The sequence below is a fragment of the Sorex araneus genome, chromosome 5, assembly GCF_027595985.1.
Source record: "Sorex araneus isolate mSorAra2 chromosome 5, mSorAra2.pri, whole genome shotgun sequence".
Taxonomy (NCBI): Eukaryota; Metazoa; Chordata; class Mammalia; order Eulipotyphla; family Soricidae; genus Sorex; species Sorex araneus.
The window spans coordinates 66,302,741-66,323,900 of record NC_073306.1 but is presented as its reverse complement, the minus strand read 5'-3'; the positions used below and the strand labels follow the sequence as shown (position 1 = coordinate 66,323,900).

The window sequence follows — 21,160 nt, the reverse complement described above, 5'->3', positions numbered from 1 at the left end:
CTCCAGTCCAAAATAAAACTCTTACAGTTTTTGACTATAAAATCCTGAAGGAGGAGTATTTACTATTTCCAGTAGAGGCACTTTTTATACTCATCAATATTCTGATTTGAAACAATTTCTGATAAAGGGGTTCTTATTTGAATATGGTGGTTATATTTATTTTCCTGTGTTTCAATATAATCTACAAAAGTGTTTTGAACTAGTCTCTTGACACTATGCACTTGTTAATCCTCCATTTTGCACAGACGTAACACAAAAAATCACCATCAGTTGTTTTGAGCACTTTTTATCATAGTCTTGATTGGGAGGCGTTGGGCTGGGACCTGGGGAGGTGGTTGAGTGGTAGAACCATTGCCTTGTATGTGTGAGACCCTGACTTGGATTCTAGCAGGTCATGGGCCCCTTATCATTGATGTAAGTGACTCTATCACCCAGCACAGCCAGGTATGAGAACTACTCCAAAATAAAACAAACAAAAGCCCAAATCCGGGATCTGATTAGGATGGTTAGCTTTTTTTTTGGGGGGGGGGTCATACCCGGCGATGCACAGGGGTTACTCCTGGCTCTGCACTGAGGAATTACTCCTGGCCATGCTCAGGACCGCATGGGATACTGGGAATCGAACTTGGGTCGTCTGTGTTCAAGGCAAACACCCTACCTGCTGTGCTATCACTCCAGCCCCAAGGATGGTTAGCTTTAGTTATTGAAACAAACATTCCTCAATTCCTGTTCTTTTTCCTTCTTTCTCCCTTTTTCCCTCCCTTCCCATTCTCCCTCCCACTAGTGTTTATGTGTTATAATTACAATAGATACATTCACAGTTGGCTGTAGTTTTTCACTATTGGACAGATATTATTTTTTCTATATAGGGAATAGTCAGTTATGAATTTCCAAATCTCAGCTAAAGGATTTTATTTAGAGTTGAGGGTTGTCAAACTGGAACTCTGCTTCTATATGGTTAGGTATGGCATGTCAATCACAGATTCCAGAATCAACTAGATTGCCAAATAGAAAAATCAGTTAGAAGACTATAGAGTTCTCATAATAGACGTAAGACTGATATGGTCAAGACATGTTTCTGGGAAGAGGGAAAATAAAAGTACTGAGTCTCTCAAGTGAAAGACAAGTGGCTCTACCTTTGAGTCACGTCCATGGCCTCTAAATATCTTTTTCCATGTTATGTTCTCAGTGAATATTTTAAATGATTAAGAGAGGATTTTTAGAACTGTGAGAGCTATCTGAAGATTTGAAGGAATTTATATTCACCAAGATATCTGTTTAAAGGACAGGAAACAGTTCTTTTTTTTTTTTTTTTTTTGGTTTTTGGGTCACACCCGGCGATGCACAGGGATTACTCCTGGCTCTTCACTCAGGAATTACCCCTGGCGGTGCTCAGGGGACCATATGGGATGCTGGGATTAGAACCCGGGTCGGCCGCGTGCAAGGCAAACGCCTACCCGCTGTGCTATTGCTCCAGCCCCAGGAAACAGTTCTTATAAAGTTCTTTGCAGCAGCCTCTTAAGTTAAAAGTCTCCACAAACATTATAGATTGATTTCAAACTTTACTGCTTTTTTTTTTTTAACTGTTTTCACCCATTCATCAGTTATTTCAACTTTTGTGGGGGTCACAGTTTTCTTTTATGGTAAGTATGGAAAAAGTAGTCATTAGCTTATTTTTTACTAAAGAGAAGTATTTTTTTAACTTCTATTTTTTATTATGTGAAAGGCATGCCGTCAAACAAACCTTTTTTTTAAAAAAATTTTTATTAGTGAATCACCGTGAGGTACAGTTACAAACTTATGAACTTTCATGTTTGCATTTCAGTCATACAATGATCATTTACATCCCTCCACCAGTGCCCATTCTCCTCCACCAATGTTCCCAGTATCCCTCCCACCACCCCCGCCCCAATCCCCACCACCCCACCCTGCCTCTGCAGCAGGGCATTCCCTTTTGTTCTCACTCCTTTTGGGTGTTGTAGTTTGTAATAGAGGTATTAGAGTGGCCATCATGTTCGGTCTATAGTTTGCTTTCGGCACACATCTTTCAACCCGAGTGGGTCTCCCAACATCCTCTACTAGGTATTCCCTTCTTTATGTCAGCTGCCTTTTCCCCCAGCATGTGAGGTCAGTTTCCAAGCTGTGGGGCAGACCTCCTGGTCCTTATCTCTACTACTCTTGGGTGTTAGTCTCCCATTCTGTTACTTTATATTCCACAGATGAGTGCGATCTTTCTATGTCTGTCTCTCTCTTTCTGACTCATTTCATCAACATGATACTTTCCATGTTGATTCACTTACATGCAAATTTCATGACTTCATCTTTTCTAACAGCTGCATAATATTCCATTCTGTAGATGTATCAAAGTTTCTTTAACCAGTCATCTGTTTTTGGGCACTCCTTTTTTTTTCAAGATTTTGGCTATTGTAAACAGTGCTGCAATGACCATACAAATGAGGATGTCATTTCTACTATGCTTTTTTGCCTCTCCGGGATATATTCCCAAAAGTGGTATTGCTGGGTCAAATGGGAGCTCAATTTCTAATTTTTTTTTTTTTGGTTTTATTTGGGTCACACCCGGCAATACACAGGGGTTACTCCTGGCTCATGCACTCAGGAATTACTCCTGGCTGTGCTCGGGGGACCATATGGGATGCTGGGATTCAAACCCGGGTCAGCCGCGTGCAAGGCAAACGCCCTACCCGCTGTGCTATTGCTCCAGCCCCAATTTCTAATTTTTTGAGAATTGTCCATACTGTTTTCCCAAAGGGCTGAACCAGTTGGCATTCCCACCAGCAGTGAATGAGAGTCCCTTTCTCCCCACATCCGCGCCAACACCATTTGCTTTTGTTCTTTTGGATGTGGGCCAATCTCTGTGGTGTGAGATGGTCTCTCATTGTTGTTTTGATCTGCATCTCCCTGATGATTAGTGATGTAGAGCATTTTCTCATGTGCCTCAAAGAGGAGTATTTTTATTTATTTATTTATTTTTAAAGCTTTTATTTTATTTTATTTATTTATTTATTTATTTTTGCTTTTTTGGTCACACCCAGCGATGCTCAGGGGTTACTCCTGGCTTTGCACTCAGGAATTACTCCTGGCAGTGCTTGGGGGGACCATATGGGATGCCAGGGATCGAACCCGGGTCGGCCGCGTGCAAGGGAAACGCCCTACCTGCTGTGCTATCGCTCCGGCCCCAGTAATGGTACATTTTGATCTATCAGAATGAGATCAGTAATTTCGAGTTTGTTAATGTGATAGGGTCTATGACTAAATGAAGCAGGAATGTAGTTGGCCATCAGTAGCTACTGAGAAAGTACTTGATAAAGTTCATTAAAATTATTTCTAATTTCAAAAAATAATTAAGAATAAAAGGATTTGGGGTCAGAGCTCTAGTACAATGGATAGGGCATTTGCCTTGCAAACAGCTGAACTGGATTCTATCCCTGGCATCTCATATTGTCCCCTGAGCACTGAGCACCGCCAGGAGTAACCCCTGAGCATCACCAGGTGTGGCCTCCAAACATAACAACAACATCAAAAAGTTGACTAGAGAGATAGTTCATATGTTAAGGCACTTACCTTGAATACATCCCATCCTGGCTTGATCTGCAGTACCACTTAGGGTCCCCTAAGCCTCACCAGGGCTGATCTCTGAGTCTAGAGTCAAAAGAAGCCCTAAGCACTACTGTTTACTATAACCATCCCCTCTGCAAAAAAAGAGAATTACTATGTGATTTGGTGATTTCACTTCAGTATATAGCCAACAATTGAAAGCGAGTACTTGAAAATATTTGTATAGCCATGTTCATACAGGCATTATTCATAATAGCCAGTACTAGAAGCAACCCAAGTGTCTAGTGATGAGTGAATGGTAAATAAAATGTGGTATATACACATACTAGGTTGTTTTTCAACCTGTGACAGGAAGGAAATTTTGACACTACTGTAAGATAGAGGAGGTTCTATAAATACAAAAAGTCAATCAAGGCTGGAGAGATAGAAGAGGGATTAAGTACTTGCTTCGAACGTGGCTGACCAGGGTTTGATCCTGGCACTTTATGGTCCCCCGAGCACTACAGAGATGTCCCATGAGCACAGAACCAGGAGTAGCTCCCCTCCAGCACTTTGCTGGGGATGGCCCAAACCCTCCGTTTGCAGTCACTGATCCTGCGCACCTGGGTTTTTCATTGGGTTCTGGAGGTTTGTGGCCACCAGGATTCCTAGGGGGCAGGTGGAAGGATGACGCAGGTGGAGGGATGACGACTGAGGCACCCGGTGAAATCGGCGTGGCGCAAGATCCGGTAGCATCTCTCAATAGTCATATTTTTGAGACGCAGAGTACTATGGTGATTGCCAGAGGCTGGTTGGAGGAGGGAGGAATGGAGAGTTTCTCTAATGGTTGTAGGAGGAAAAGAGTTTCGGCGATTGGTCATGCAACAGTGTGAATAGTGGTAGTACTTCATGCTACTGAACTGTACACTTAAAATGGTTCAGGTGATAAAATGATTAGGTCTGTTTTAACCAAATTAAAAACATGTTTGGGACCAGAGAGGTAGTACAGAGGTTTAGACACTTGTCCTGCATGCTGCCACCCTGGTTTGATCCCTGGTATCCCATGTGGTCCCACAGTACTTACATAGTGATCTCTGAGCATAGACCCAGGAGTAAGCCCTGAGCACAGCGGGCGTTTGTCCCCACCTCCCAAAAACAACAACAACAACAAGAAAAACAAAATAACAAGGGCCAGAATAATAGTATAGTAGGTAAGTTGCTTACCTTGGATGTAGCTGACCCAGGTTTGATTCCCAGCACGCCATATGGACTCCTGAACTGCCAGGAGTGCTTGCTGATCAGAGAGGAGTAAACTGTGAATAAAAGGAAAAAAAGAAAAGAAAAGAAAAGTAGAACAAAGCCAAAAATCAGTGATTTTGTTTTGTAGTGCTGACTCTGGGTGGAATGGCACACCCAGTGATGCTTTAGGGCTCCACCTGGTACCTTGCCAGTGTCACTCTTGGCAGTGCTGGGGCCGGAAACCTGGGCTCCTGAATGCAAAGCATGGTCTCCATTGTTTGAGCCGTCTTTCTTGAAGGAACTATGGGTCTCTCTCATATTCTGATCACTTCATAGTATGCCTTAGACTATCGGATTCCAGACATTGTGGGTTATTTTTCTTTAACCGTGTCAGGTGCTAAGTTTTTCCATTTCTTTAAATGCTCGTCAGCTGTGTTATTATGGGACACAGCTCAGTTTCTTGAGAACAGCTTGGCCCTGTAAGACTAACTTTTGAAGGTGTGTTTTTTTTGTTTGTTTAGGATTTGCCTTGCATGGGGCCGACCTGGGTTTGATTCCTCCGTCCCTCTCGGAGAGCCCAGCAAGCTACTGAGAGTATCCTGCCCGCACGGCAGAGCCTGGCAAACTACCCGTGGCGTATTCTATATGCCAAAAACAGTAACAACAAGTCTCACAATAGAGACGTTAACTGGTGCCCGCTCAAGCAAATCGATGAATAATGGGACTACAGTGCTACGTGCAAAGCTGTTTTGGGGCGACACCCAGTGGCGCTCAGGGATTTCTCCTGGCTCTGTGCTCTAGGAATATACCGGCTCAGCAATAATACCAGTCGGTGCTCGAGCGGGCCATATAGGATGCTGGGGATTGAACCCTGCTTGGCTGTGTGCAAGGCAAATACCCTACCCACTCTTCTGTCTCTCTGACCCCTTAGCCTTTTAGTTTTGAGACAAGAGTCAAAGTATGCTTTAGGGATCTCCCCCTTCCCTCTTCTCAAAATGAAGGCAGTACTCTTCTGGCAAGTCTGTTCTGTTTGTGCTTGGGGGAGGGGAATCGACTCCTAAGTTGTGCTCAGAGACCTGGGGGCCACTCCTAGTAATGCTTGTCCAGTTGACTGGACAGTTCAGTGCTGGGGCCTGAGGTCTGTTGCTGTTTCGACTATGCAGTTTTGGGGTGCTGGGGTCTACTAGGACCAGTCTTATTGGTACAAGGGATGGAGTCCCTAGCCACTGCAATATCCCTGCCCCTTCCATGATGTTTTAAAGTTTTTGCTTTTGCCTAATAGAAACACATTGAGATCTATGTCTGCTTTGACAGTTGTTTTAATTACAGTTGAATAATGTTTTATTAATCATAATTTCATTGTTCAATATGAGAAATAGGGAATCTCACCTGGCTTTGAATGAAAAGTTACTAAGGGACCTACTTTTTATACAATTTGCATTAAAGTTGCAGATTTCAAAAAGCTGTCAGCCTCCTGAAAAGAGGACTTACTGAATTAAATTGCTTTCCAGCAGTTAATTCTTCAGCTTAGGGTGTTTTAATCAGAGTTCATTTGCTGTCTACTCAATTCTTTCCTTTTGTTATTCTGTTCTGTGGATTCTAACCTGAATTCTAGTCATCTGTGACTCCCTGATTCTCAACACTCTCTTTAGGAAAACTTGTAGATTTTGGTAGGGAGGTATGAGATCTTTCTGGTCATACTGAAAACAAAGATAAACTATGAAGGCATGCTGCAGAGTGCCTAATAAAATTTTAGGTATACATGTGCACACTTTGTGTATGTGCACACACATACCTACTGAACAATACCCTTCACTTAATTTTTGAAACTACATAAATTAGATGTGTCATTCTGATTATACTGGTAATCTCATATTTTTTTGGTTTCAGAGGACTTGCTCTTGCCTATAAGGTATGTAGGTCTGGGGGCTGCAGAGATACTGCAAGGATTTAAGCCCTTTACCTTGCATCCTGTTGACTGTGGTTTGAATCTTGGCACTGAATATTGTCCCCAGAGAACTGCCAGAGGTTTCTGAACACAGAGTCACAAATAGCCCCTGAGCACTGCAAGTGTAACCCCTTTACCCACCCCCACCCCCCAAAAAAAAGATACACAGGCATTCAGATCTTGACTTGGCAAGATACTAATATTAAGTCATTTGCCTTACACGCAAATGAAGATAATAATGAAGATAATAATACCTACCACATAATTATTGAAAGGATCATAATAAAGTGTTTCTCAACTTAGGAAATTCTGTACTCTCAGACATACTTTTCCAGTTTAGTGATATTGGTTGTCAGAACTAAGAATAATGGTGAGGGAGGTGTTCTAGTATCTAGTTGGTAGAAATAGCTGTATTATTAAACATGAAGTTTGAAAACACTGTTTTGTAGGGCAAATTTACTGCATATGTTTAATTATTTTGTTATTTTTATTACAACTAACTTTTGACAATTTTCCTATAGGTATTACCTCATTTGGAAAGCCTTGGGAAACATGAAAAAGTTTTGAACAAAATGTCAACTTTTCGAAATCACTGTCCACATTTGGATTCAGTTGGTGAAATAACAAAAGAAGATTTAATACAAAAATCTCATGTAAGATCCATGAATTTTTCCTTCCTTAAAAAATAATGCATGGCATCAGAAAGAGAGAGACAGACATAGAAAGATTACACTCATCTGTGGAGCATAGAATAACAGACTATAAGACTAACACCCAAGATTAGTAGAAATAAGTACCAGGAGGTTGTCCCCATGGCTTGGAGGCTGGTCTCTCATTCTGGGCAACTCAGAGAAGGGAACACCAAGTAAAATGTGGTCGGAGGTCATGCGGGGGAAGGGTGATGCGTGCCGAATATAGACTAGAGACTGAACACAATGGCCACTGAACACCTTTATTGCAAACTACAACACCTAATCAGAGAGAGAGATCAAAAGGGAATACCCTGCCATAGTGGCAGTGTGGGGTGGGGGGAGACGGGACTGGGGAGGGCGGGAGAGATGCTGGGTTTACTGGTGGTAGGGAATGGGCACTGGTGAAGGGATGGGTTCTTGAACTTTGTATGGGGAAAACACGAGCACAAAAATGTATAAAACTGTAACTGTACCCTCACATTGATTCACTAATTAAAAATAAATAATTAAAAAAAATTAAAAAAAATAATGCATGGCAGAGCCTGGCAAGCTCCTCGTGGCATATTCAATATGCCAAATTCAGTAACAATGATGGGTCTCATTCCCCTGACCCTGAAAGAGCCTCCAATATGGCACCGTTTGGAAGGACGAGTAAGGGGAGGCTGCTAAAATCTCAGGGTTGAGACGAATGGAGACGTTACTGGCGCCTGCTCGAGCAAATGGGTGAACAAGGGGGTGACAGTGATACAATAAAAAAATAATACTGGGGACCAGAGTGATAGTACAGCAGGTAGGCTGCTTGCCGTGCAAGCTGCAGATCCGGATTTGATCCCCGGCATCCTGAGCACTGCTAGGAGTAATTCCTGAGTGCAGAGTCAGGCATAACCCTTGAGAACTTCCAGGTATGGCCCAAAACCTAAAAAAAAAGAAAAAATTGGGGTCAGAGTGATGACACAGTACAGTGGTAGGGCGCTTCTCTTACAGCAGACCTGGGTTTAAGCATATGACATCCCATATGTCCCGTGTACTGCCACGAGTGATCTCTGAACTCAGAGCCAGGAGTAAATTCTGAGCGCTGCTGGATGTGTCTCTTTTCCCCCTTAAAACAAAAACAATTTTCTGGAGCCAGAGAGGTAATATAAGGGGTCCTAGAGCCAGGAATTGACCTAGCAGAGCCAGCCCTATGCAAAGCATTTGCCTTGATGCCTGTACTGCCTCACATATTGTTTTATTAATTTTATAAATTATTAGATTGCTATGTCCAGGAGACCTTTATTTATGATAGTATTAGTGAATTATGCTATTTGATGGTGTCAGTAAATGGTAATGATGTCTGTGATTTTCCTTTCATAGGGCACTTGTCAAGATTGTAAAGTCAGAGGACCAAATCTTTGGGCATGCCTGGAGGTATGTATATGTTTCTTCTCAAAATTTTGATACTGTAAAAAAGTAGATCTGAATAAAAAGACTTTGAAAATTTAAATAATTACCATAAGCATCGTGTAATAAGATCACTTTTTATAACAAAAATTGAACTTTTGGGCTGGAGCGATAGCAAGCGGGTAAGGCGTTTGCCTTGCACGCGGCCGACCCGGGTTTGAATCCCAGCATCCCATACGGTCCCCTGAGCACCGCCAGGAGTAATTCCTGAGTGCAGAGCCAGGAGTAACCCCTGTGCATCGCTGGGTGTGACCCAAAAAGAAAAAAAATTGAACTTGCACAGTTTTATCATAATTTTTTTGATCAAAAATGACACAGGTGGGGCCAGAGCGATGGTACAGTGTGTAGAGTGCTTGCATGCATGTGACCAACCAAGGTTGACTCCTTGGCATTCCATGTGGTCCATGGAGCCTGCCAGTAGTGATACCTAAGTTCAGAGCCAGTAGTAATCTCTGAGCACCACTGAGTATGGCCTGCCACCCTCCCATCCACCCAAAAAATAGAAAAAGTGACATAGTGTTTAGCTTAGAGATATTCTGATTTTATTCTTTTTTTGTTTAGTATCTTTTGGTTAAAATTGCTGAGTATAAAAAGTCATTTAGGGGTGCTGGAGCCATGGTGCAGTGGGTATTTATCTTAACACGTGACTGACCTGGGTTTGATCCCTTACATCCTTTATAGTCCCCTGCGCAGTGGTCAGGAGTAATTCTGAGTGCAGAGCCAGGAGTGGTCCCAAAACAAAACAAAACAAAAAGTCATTTAGAGCCAGAGGGACAGTACTGTGGGTAAGGAGCTTGCACACAACTGATTTGTTTTTGATCCTCAGCACTTCATGGTTCTCTGAACCCTGCTGGAAGTGATTCCTGAGAACCAGAAGTAAGCTTTGAGTACTGCTAGGTATGCTCCCGAAACCAAAAAAAATACCTCCCCTAAAACATTTAATCATTATTTTAAAACACTTTATCAAAACTGAATTGTAGGACTGGAGAGAGAGGACAGGGTTAAGGTGCTTGCCTTGTATGTGGATGACTCCAGTTTGACTCCCAGCACTGCACATGGTCCTCCAAACACTGTCAGGAGTCATTCCTGAGCTGAGAGCCAGGACTCAAAATCAAAAAACACAACCAAAAAATTTAATTGTAGAGGATGGAGATGTTGTTCAGTGGAAATTTTTGGCTTCAGTTCCTGGCACCACCAAAAAGAACTCACTTAATTGGGGATATGGCTTAAAGTAAAGCCCTCTATTCAGTCCCTGGCACTGAGAGATTCCTTGAACATTGCTAGATGTTGCCCTCGGGCCCCCAATACCATGGGCCCCTGACACTGCATTAGTGCCGACATTTCTGTGCTTCCTAGACATCAGTGCGAGTGACTCCTATTCAAAGACTTAATCATAAATGTAAATTTAATGCTGTCGTTGAAATTATACATTATGCCCTATTTTCTTTTTGTGAAATTATAGGATAGATGTTCTTATGTTGGCTGTGGAGAGTCACAAGTAGATCATAGCACCATACATTCTCAGGTATGTATATAGAACATTTTCATGAAAGACATTTTTTAAAAAAAACCTTGGAGGTTGGGACTGGAGTGATAGCACAGCGGGTAGGGCGTTTGCACGCGGCCGACTCGGGTTCGATTCCCAGCATCCCATATGGTCCTCTGAGCACTGCCAGGGTTGATTCCTGAGTGCAGAGCCAGGAGTAACCCCTGTGCATTGCCAGGTGTGACCCAAAAAGCAAAAACAAAAAAAAAAAAACAAAAAAAAACCCCTGGAGGATGGGTTAAGAGTTGGGGGGTGGGGGGAAGAAGAGTTTAAAGAAAAGTAAAAAAGCCTAAAGGAAGTTGCAAACAAATGACATTATTTGTTAAATTTGGACATAATTAATTTTTTTCTTTATATTGAACTGTACTGGAGTGATAGCACAGTGGGTAGGGCGTTTGCCTTGCATGTGGCAGACCCGGGTTCGATTTCTCCATCCCTTTCGGAGAGCCTGGGAAGCTACCGAGAGTATCTCACCCGCACGGTAGACCTGGCAAGCTTCCCGTGGCGTGTTCGATATGCCAAAAACAGTAACAACAAGTCTCATAATGGAGACGTTACTGGTGCCCGCTGGAGCAAATTGATGAGCAACGGGATGACAGTGATATACAGTGATTCAACTAACCCTTTACTTCTATTCTCTCATAGGTGTGGAAAGTGGGTATTTCTAAGTTCAATATTAGAATGAGATTGTCATTAAGAGAGTAATGATTGAGGGGCCAGAGTGATAGTACAGCGGGTATAGCATTTGCCTTCATGTGGCAGACCCGGGTTCTAGCCCTGGCATCCTGTATGGACCTCTGAGCAATGCCAGGAGTAACCCCTCGGCATCGCTGGGTGTGACCCAAAAAAATCTCCATCCCCCCAAAAAAAGAAAGAATGATTGGGACTGGAGTTGTGGCTCAAGTGTTAGGAGCACATGTGAGGGTTTTGTGGGCTTGATCCTTTGGGTTTGATCCTTAGGACTTCTTGCTGTCCTCCTCTTAGCACTTCCAGAACAGTAAGAAAACAGAGTAATGCTTTCCCAAGTAGGTATCTCCAGATGTATGCAGTGATGCTGGAGTCTGAGGAGGGTGTCAAGGTTGAATCAAGAGTGGGTGTCTGGGCTTATGACCTGGCTCACTTCAAGTCTCAACTCATATTACCTTACCCTACTCATCTTCTCCTTTTTACTTTACTCTGGTTGTTTGGTGCTTGTATGTAATTCTGGCATGACTCTTCCGTGATGCTAAGTAGACCTCCTAATCTAAACCTTAAATTTCTTGAGAAATAGTCTTTTTATACTGATATTCCTATAAATCAGCTGTTCTCAGCCAGGGTTGTTCTGGAAAGTTAAGCCCAAATGCCCCCCGGATTCTCAGGCATTACTATTATTCTGTACATTACTGTACATTATTATTTTTTTAAATTGAACCACTGTGAAATACAGTTATAAAGCTTTCATGTTTGAGTTTCAGTCATACAATGATTGAATGCCCATCCCTCCACATCCGTATGTCATTTTCTTCTGAGCATTATAGTGGTAATTCTCTGCGTCATTCTTGGGAGAATTGAAAATAGTCCCTCAAATAAATTTTTACAATATGTAATTTTCCTGGAGATTCCAGTTGAGAAGGCTGAAATTTTGTATGTTAAGAATTGGATAATCATTACTGCTTGAGGTGTTTCATGCTTCAATTCATATGTGTTATTTTGCCATTCTGATATCCTAGAATAGTTGCTGTGCTATTTTAGGCTTATTTTGCTGACTACAAAGCAGTATTATACATTTATGTTTATAATGAATAATAGTAAAAAAATAATAAAATAATTTTGAGAGTAGGTTTTGGTATTATTACAAATCATTATACTTTAGTAATTTATCAGAAGAACTTTTTTGGCACTCTTAACTCTTTTGAATATGTTATTTAAAATTTTTTTAAAGAAAATTTATAAAGTAGTTAACAATATTTGATTATATTTAATAATCAAACACCAATTCCACCACCATTATACCTTCCCACCACCATATTTCGGGTATTTCCATCCAGAACCTCAATCCCTGCCCCAAAGCAGAACTGAAATAGTATAATATTTCCCTCTCAGGTTGTTGGCCTCTAACTTTGAATCCCATCAGATGTGGTGTTGTACTCTTGGACAACGGGTAGGGTGTGTCCTATGAAGTGTCTTGGAAAAGGTCCAGGAATAGGTTCACTCGTGGGTGAGGCTCAGCCCGAGTGTGTGGAAAGAGGCCTTGAGCATGGTGGCGGTTGAGTTCTGAAGGTTTTTGGCTGCTGGAGCTGGGTCCCTTGGGGTGGGGAGGGGTCTCACCCACCCCCTTCTAGGGCGCCCCAAGTGAAACAGCCTGGCGTGGGGTTCCTATTGTTATTTTTTAAAAGATAAAATCTTTTCAGTGACAGGAATGAGTTAAGTACTGGTTGAGTTGTTTTAATAGAAGCATAATTTTCTTGATTTCTTGAAATGTTTGCAACTGTACCTAATTTTGGATCTTTCCTTCCTTTCTTGTGAAATTATACAGGAGACAAAGCATTATCTAACTGTGAACCTTACCACTCTTCGAGTATGGTGTTATGCTTGCAGCAAGGAAGTATTTTTGGAGAGGAAATTAGGAACTCAACCTTCATTGCCTTCTGTAAGACAGCTACACCAAACACAAGAAAACAGTGTTCAGGTAATAGTATTTAATTAAGCTATCAACTATTTTTAGGTATTGGTTTCAATATTTGTCATAGTAGTTGAACTTAAAAAGGGCTCACCTAATTTTTAAAATGTCATGTATATTTTTGGTTTTGTTTCATTTTGGGTATGCTGGAGGCTGGGGATTGTACTTCGTACTGAGTTTGATTCTGGCACTACATGCCCCCTGACCATTGCCCAGTCTGAGCCTTCATCTGTCACATGTGTCACTGGCACACACATCTCAGCAAGTGGTCCTAATACACCCCCAATATGACTGGCCGTGGTTCAGTAAAACAAGTCAGCCTCAGCCAGTGTTTAACTCATTCCTGTCACTGTTTGCTCTGTGGTTTAATTAACACATTAGCAAGATTTTTTCTCCACATGTTGTGTAGAAAGCACATTTTATTTCTGACTTAGGTTGTTGATACCGACTTGAATAGATTTTTTGTTGTATCTTTCTATAACACTTTTGTTGTTGTTTGTTTGTTTGGGGTCCACACTTGGTGATGGGTTTACTTCTGGCTCTGTACTCAAGGATCACTCCGGCGGTTATGGCCGGGGACCATATATAGTGCTAAGTTTCAAACTTGGGTCAGCTATATGCAAGGCAGCACCCTATCTGCTGTGCTGTCACTGTGGCTCTTTATCACATTTTTTTTTTTTTTTTTGCTTTTTGGGTCACACCTGGCGATACACAGAGGTGACTCCTGGCTCTGCACTCAGGAATTACCCCTGGCGGTGCTCAGGGGACCATAGGGGGTGCTGGGAATTGAACCTGGGTCAGCCGAGTGCAAGGCAAACGCCCTACCCACTGTCCTATTACTCCAGCCCCTCTTTATCACATTTTGGTAGTAGATACTTGTAATAGAAAATTGTCTCGCCTCAAACATTGTATAATGGGGTATCTGGACTTTAGACAAGAGATAATTTCTGCATTTCTAATTTCATAATTGGTTCTACTTAATAAATTTTTATTTTTTTCCACTCAGAAATAATAGTTTTTGGTTTTTAGGTTTTGGGCACACCCATCTGTGCTCCTGGCTTGCTCCTGGCTCTGCGTTTAGAGATCACTTCTGGTAGTCCTAAAAGGACCATACGTGGTGCAAGGGATTAAACCCAGGTTGGCTGTGTGTAAGACAAGTGCCTTATCTGCCATACTCTTTCCTCCCCAGAAGTGTAATGGATTTTTTTAATTATTATTTAAATAAATGATTTATTTATTTAGCTTTTTGGGACACACCTGGCAATGCTCAGGGGTTACTCCTGGCTTTGCACTCAGAAATTCCTGCTGGTGGTACTCAGGGGACCATATGGGATGCTGGGGATGGAGCCTGGGTCGGCCGCTTGCAAGGCCTTTCCTGTTATTCTGCTGCTCCAACCCCAGTTTTCTTCATTTTTGAATATTCAAGTTATTTAAGATTACAGATTTTTGTGGGGGCTGGAGCCATAGCAGAGCAAGTAGGGCATTTGCCTTGCATGCCACCGACCCTGGTTTGATTCCTTCACCCTTCTTGGAGAGCCTGGCAGGCTACTGAGAGTACCCCGCCTGCACGGCAGAGCCTGGCAAGCTATCTGTGGCGTACTCGATATGCCAAAAACAATAACAATAACAATAAGTCTCACAATGGAGACGTTACTGGTGCACGCTCGAGCAAATCGGTGAGCAATGGGATGACAGTGACAGTAACAGTGACAGATTTTTTAGCTTTTACATATTAAAGAATATAATAACTAAAATGTAAAATTATTTTAACTGGGCTGGAGAAATAGTACAGTGGGTAGGGCGTGGTCTTGCATGCGACCGACCTGTTTTCAATCCCAGACATCCCATATGGTCCCCTGAGCACCTCCAGGAGTGAACCTTGAGCACCACTGGGTGTGACTCCCCAAACCAAAAACAAATACACATGTATGTATATGTTTGTGTATATGTATATAAAATATATAATAATTATATGTAATATATAAATATGTAGATATAAGATAATTCTAACTTGGGCCAAAAATAGTACAGTGTGGAAGGCAGTTATTTTGTATGCAGCTGATCTAGTTTTGATCCCCAGCACCACGTGTATTGCCTTGATTCCCACCAAGAGTGATCTTGAGTGCAGAGCCTGGAATCAGCGCTGTGCACTGGTGGGTGTGACTACCCCATAAAAACAAAATAGTAATTTTAACTGAGGTTGAGGAGATAGTATGGGGGTAAGGCACTCGTGCCATGTATGTGGCTGGCTTCTGTTTGATCCCTAGCACTACATAAACTCCTGAGCATAGAGATCGGAATACCACTGAGTGTGGCTCAACCCTCACCCCCCAATAATAGTCATAACTGACTAAAAAAAATTAAGCTAAAATTGCCATTTGTTGCTGTTTCCACCAGAATACTTTACGATTACAAACTAATTAATAAATACTGAATCTGATTAAAGAAATACAGATTTTTTTTTTCATGGCTTGTAAATAACTTTCAGGTGAGTTAAATTTGTTACATATAGAAGTGAAGAATTGAATTTGATCCAACTTATTTTTCTTTACTACATTGGGAATCAAACCCAGATTCCCTGCAGGGCATGCATTTTACTACTGAGCTACAATGCGGGCCTCAAATGCAACTTTCTGATGACCCCATTGTCAACTAAAATGTCCAGTGTCTACAGATGCTGGAAATGTGAAGTAGATGTATAAATGAGTTGATGTAAGCACTTATGCTTTTATTGTAGCATTTGGAATAAGGCTGTAGGTTGGAGAACCAGTGTGGAGATTAAACATGTGCTGCTGTTACAACTGATTATTGTAGGAAGATCTCAGTGTATGAGATTTCCTTCTACTGTAAGAGTACTTGCACAATCTGCTTTTTATATGATCTCAATTTTTTTTTAAAATATAGGAGTACTGCTGTTTATTCAGCCATTGATTAAGCTGATTGAATTGGGCATGAACTCCACATTACTTTTTTTTTAATTGAATCACTGTGAGATAGTTACAAAGCTTTCATATTTGAGATTCAGCTACACAATGATCGAACACCCATCCCTCCACCAGTGCACACTTTTCACCACCAGTGTCCCCAGTATATTCCCCCACTCTCCCCACTCCATCCCAGTCCTCACCCTGTCTCCATGGCAGACAACTTCCCCAGTACTCTGTCTCTACTTTTGGGCATTATGTTTTGTTCGAATTTTCCCACCACCATTCAAACCTGCCTGACAGGGGCAGATGCTAGCTTATTTATTTCCATTGCTCATTTTGAATATCATGGGTGTCGTGGCCACGTGCTTCTGGAATCCTAGATTGTTGGGTTCCAGAGACATTTCTGTAGGACACTAACCCATTTTGGGATTCAATTGGGCGTCTCCGGACCAGGGCTGTTGGTGCGCTAAGATGTCACTTGAAGACACATTGTGGGTGTGACAGCCAGAACAATGAGCAGGCGGAAAGTGGGAGAGGGACAGCCCGGCACCTACCTCTGCTGCCATGCAGCATGGAGACTAGTCCTGGGACTCGCATACCTGGGCCTTGCTTGCAGAAGTTCTTGGTCGCTGGGAGTCCGTCTGGAGTAGGTGGGGAGACAGAACCTGCTCCATCTGGGGTGCCCCAAGAGATTGACTCAGTATGGGGCCCGGAGAGATCTCCAGCTTTGTGCTGTCTTCTGGGACTCGCTGCTGTGTCTCTGGCTTTTGATCTTTCTCGAGATTTATATACGAGTCTCTGAAGCAAGGCCAGTAATAGAGTTTACAGGGTGGCGCTGGAGTTGTTTCATGGGGGTGACTGCCAGTGCTTCCGTGTGTATTGGGAAGTGGGGGGAGGTAGCCCATCCCAACTCTGTGAAAGCCAGGAAATTTCAGTCACAAAACCCGCATACCCGAATTTTCAGCAGATTATATCTTGGTGAGGTCCATCCTGATACGGTGGGGATAGGCTGGGGGTATGGCGGCGATTTTGGGTTGTGGAAGCAAGTAGCTGTTGGGGGCTCTGCTTGGGCAGGCATAGGCCAACCTACTCTCTCCAATTTACCCCAGGCTGTTCAGCCATGCACGGGTCCAAGATTAACTGTGGTTTTTAATCTCTTTCAAGATTTTTCTATGGGTCTCTGAAATAAGGCCAATAAATGAGCTTGTATAGCTGAACCAGAGGTGGTTTTGGGTGTGGTTCCCACATACCTAACTTTTGGTCATTTAATTTCTTGGTAAAATTGGTCCCAAATTGTTTGGGTCCAGCCAAAGGCACAGTGGCAATTTGGGGGTGTCAGGAAGCTTGAAGGCACCATCAAGCTGCTGATGTACTCACCCTGAGGTACAGGTTGATCTGTTGTAGCACCATACCCCCTGATCTCTCAATGTTTAAAGCATTAAGTCAGGGTAGTTTCTTTTATTTTTTTTTAAATTTTTTTTTTTGCTTTTTTTTGGGTGGAGGGGTCACACCCGGTGATGCACAGGGGTTACTCCTGGCTCATGCACTCAGGAATCACTCCTGGCGGTGCTCTGCACTCAAGAGTTACCCCTGGTGGTGCTCAGGGGACCATATGGGATGCTGGGAATCGAACCCGGGTCAGCCGCGTGCAAGGCAAACACCCTACCCGCTGTGCTATTGCTCCAGCCCCAGGGTAGTTTCTTTGAAGGGGGGAGTTTATTTGGAGAGTGTGAGGGGGCTGGAGCAATAGTACACTGGGTAGGGCATTTGCCTTGCACACAGCCAACCAACCCAGGTTCAATACCTAGCATCCTATATGGTATGCCGAGGACTGCCAGCAGTAATTCCTGAGTGCAGAGCCAGGAATAACACCTGAGCATCAGCAGGTGTGATCCAAAAAGGAAAAAAAATTAAAAGTATGAGCTAGGGTCTGGAGAGACTGCACAGTGGGTAAAGATCTTGCCTTCCATGTGGTGAATCCAGATTTGGTCCCTGGTACCTGGTATAGTCCTCCAAACTCCACCATGAGTGATCTGTTGAGTGCAGAGCCAGAAGTAAGTGCAGAGCACTGCTGGGTCTGGCCCCCTAACCAAACAACAACAACAAAAAGTGTGGGCTAATATTTCACCACCTGGTCAGCTCTAGCAACCTGAGTTAAGACAATTCATGAAAATTAGTTGTGGAATATTTTATTGTTGTTTAAGTGAACTTTTACGCATGCATAAAAGGATAAATTAAACATGGTAGTGGAGGGGCTGGAGTGATAGCATAGCGGGTAGGGCGTTTGCCTTGCACGCGGCTGACCCGGGTTCGATTCCCAGCATCCCATATGGTCCCCTGAGCACCACCACGGGTAACTCTTGAGTGCAGAGCCAGGAATAACCCTTGTGCATCACCGGGTGTGACCCAAAAAGCAAAACAAAACAAAACAAAACAAAACAGAACAAATAAACATGGTAGTGGAACGATTGTAGAACTATAAAAGTAATTGGTGTATTATGATTTAGAAATACTTTTCCCAGTGGAAAATTAGAAAACTTTGGAAAGAAAATGTAGAATGTTTATCTTAATTATAATGTGATCTTGCTTGAATTTGATTTAATTACATCTACATTCAAAAGAATCACAAATAGGCTTTATTAACATCATGATAAAAGTAGAGTGACTTGCTGTTTCCTGGTGTTCTTAATTGCTTTCGTCATGTAAATTGTGACTGGCAGAATCAGAAATTCTTAGAGTCCTATTAAAATAGCAATCATTTTTTGGAGTGTCACTGTCACTGTCATCCTGTTGCTCATCGATTTGCTCAAGCGGACACCAGTAACGTCTCTCATTATGAGACTTATTGTTACTGTTTTTGGCATATCGAATATGCCACGGGTAGCTTGCCAGGCTCTGCCGTACGGGCGCAATACTCTTGGTATTTTGGAGTGTAGATGTGATAAAATAAAGTTAATTTTTTTCCCTAACCTGAGCATTATTTAATTATTAGGATTTTAAAATACCCAGTAACACAACATTAAAAACTCCTCTGGTTGCTGTATTTGATGATCTGGACATAGAAGTTGAAGAAGATGAACGGAAAGCAAGAGGTAAAAAAAAATCTGATTCATATTTTTTATATGCTTATTTCATTAAGAAACTTTACAGTGTGAACTTTTCAAAACCTGGAGATAAAAAAGGACTTGCTGTTCATAAAAAAAATTTTTTTAAATAAATTTTGTTTAGGGGACTGGAGTGATAGTACAGTGGGTAGTCATTTGCCTTGCTCATGACCAATCTGGATTTGGTTCCCAGCATCTGATATGGTCCCCCAAACCAGCCAGGAGAGATCCCTGAGCAAAGAGCCAGGAGTAAGCCACATCACTGTGTGGCCAAAAAAGAAAAATTTTGTTTAGTGAAATTACATTTATATAGATTAGAGTGATGGCATAGCAGATAAGGTGCTTGCCCTGGCACTCAATATGGTCCCCCAATCCTGCCTGGAGTGATATTTGAGTACAGAGCCAGGACTAAGGCCCAAGCACCAGTTGTGGCCCAAAAACAAAAGTGAAAAAATTTATTTTCTAAAACAAAGAAAAGGGCTGGAGCTGTAGCACAGCAGGTAGGGCGTTTGCCTTGCACACGGCTGACCTGGGTTCGATTCCCAGCATCCTATATAGTCGCCCGAGCACCGCCAGGAGTAATTCTTGAGTTCATGAGCCAGGAGTAACTTCTGTGCAACACCGGGTGTGACCCAAAAAGTAAAGAAAAAAAAAAAAACCAACAAAACCCAAAAAACAAACAGTAATTTTAAGTGATACTTGGTTTCTCAAGCATTACTTTGTCAAAGCCCTACAGTTCTTGGTATTATCTGCATATAACTGATACATATATTCTGTTTGTTGTTGATTTCAAATTCAATTTCTTTTAAATATATACTTAACTATCTAAAAATTAAGGTTTTTTTTATGAGTCAACCTCTCTAGTTTTTTTCAAGTTGTTGTTTTATATTTCCTTAATGTAATTTAGCAATCATCGTAACTGAAATGATTATTAACTACTAGGTAGTTAATAACATTCACATAATTGAAATGTCATATTGTGAATGACATAATTTATAATTTTTTAAATAGGTCTTACAGGTTTGAAGAATATTGGAAATACTTGTTACATGAATGCAGCTTTGCAGGCTCTTTCTAATTGGTAGGTGGAAAAATTAATTTTTTCAATTTTTGTGTAATTTATTTTTCCGTAATTATTTTATCACTGAGCAGAAAATTATGCTGCTATATAGTAATATGCTTTTTTTAAAAAGTAAGGAGATTAAGAAGAAATACATATAACAGCAATATGGAAAAGCATTAACAGTTGTATCCTGTTTCTATAGCCAGTGGAATTCCCTAAAATCCCTGGCTATGCCTTATTTATTAGATTTCTTAACACTTTAAAAAAGTTTGGTATTCCTCCACTTAGAAATTTCTGTGGATTAACTACAACTATAAATGTTTAAATAATTTTGAAAATGTTATTTTCATCTTTTTTAATTCTACTCAGAATAGAAAAGGCAAGAATTGGGTTGGTCTCAGCAGGGCTACATAGTTTGTGCTTGTGGTTTTCTAGATTCCTGGTCTTCAGTAGACCTGGAACAAGTATATGTCTTTGGGCATATAGTTCTACTTCTTAAAAGTGAAATGCTTAAACTGATGCTTCAGGTCACTTAGAGCTCAGTGATATTATCTGTCTATCTCTACATACCTGTATCTACACACACACACACACACACACACACACACACACACACTTTTTTTTTTCTTTCATTCTTCTTTTAATTAATCATGACTCCTAACAAAAAGAAGGTAGGTGCAGGATGAAATAGTCTATACACATGTTAGGCCTATTTTGTCTAATGTGCAGTTTAAGTCCAGTGTTTCCTTTTTTTTGTCAAAATGATCTAACATTGAAAGTGGAGTATTGAAGTTCCCTACTATTACTCTACTGTTGTCTTATTTCTCCCTTTTGATCCTCTTTATATTTCCTTTATAATTTAGATCTTCCTCGTTGGGTGCTTAGCTATTTATAGACGCTATCCTCTTTATCGTTATTTAATGTCACTATATAATGTTAATTAACTGTCACTTGTAACAGTTTTTGAGTTAAATTCTCTTTTGTTTT

General features: G+C 41.6%; 1 protein-coding gene across 2 annotated transcripts in view; it reads left to right on the top strand.

Moving 5' to 3' along the window:
• Positions 1–21,160, top strand: part of USP33 (ubiquitin specific peptidase 33) — a 61,956-nt gene that overhangs the window by 5,854 nt on the left and 34,942 nt on the right. For both annotated transcript variants that reach the window (XM_055138885.1, XM_055138884.1), the window contains exons 2-7: positions 7,264–7,395; positions 8,788–8,841; positions 10,337–10,399; positions 12,936–13,088; positions 18,999–19,098; positions 20,122–20,191. In XM_055138885.1, coding sequence (XP_054994860.1) covers positions 7,315–7,395; positions 8,788–8,841; positions 10,337–10,399; positions 12,936–13,088; positions 18,999–19,098; positions 20,122–20,191 — 521 coding nt within the window. In that variant the 5' untranslated portion in view covers positions 7,264–7,314. The remainder of the gene's footprint in view (positions 1–7,263; positions 7,396–8,787; positions 8,842–10,336; positions 10,400–12,935; positions 13,089–18,998; positions 19,099–20,121; positions 20,192–21,160) is intronic.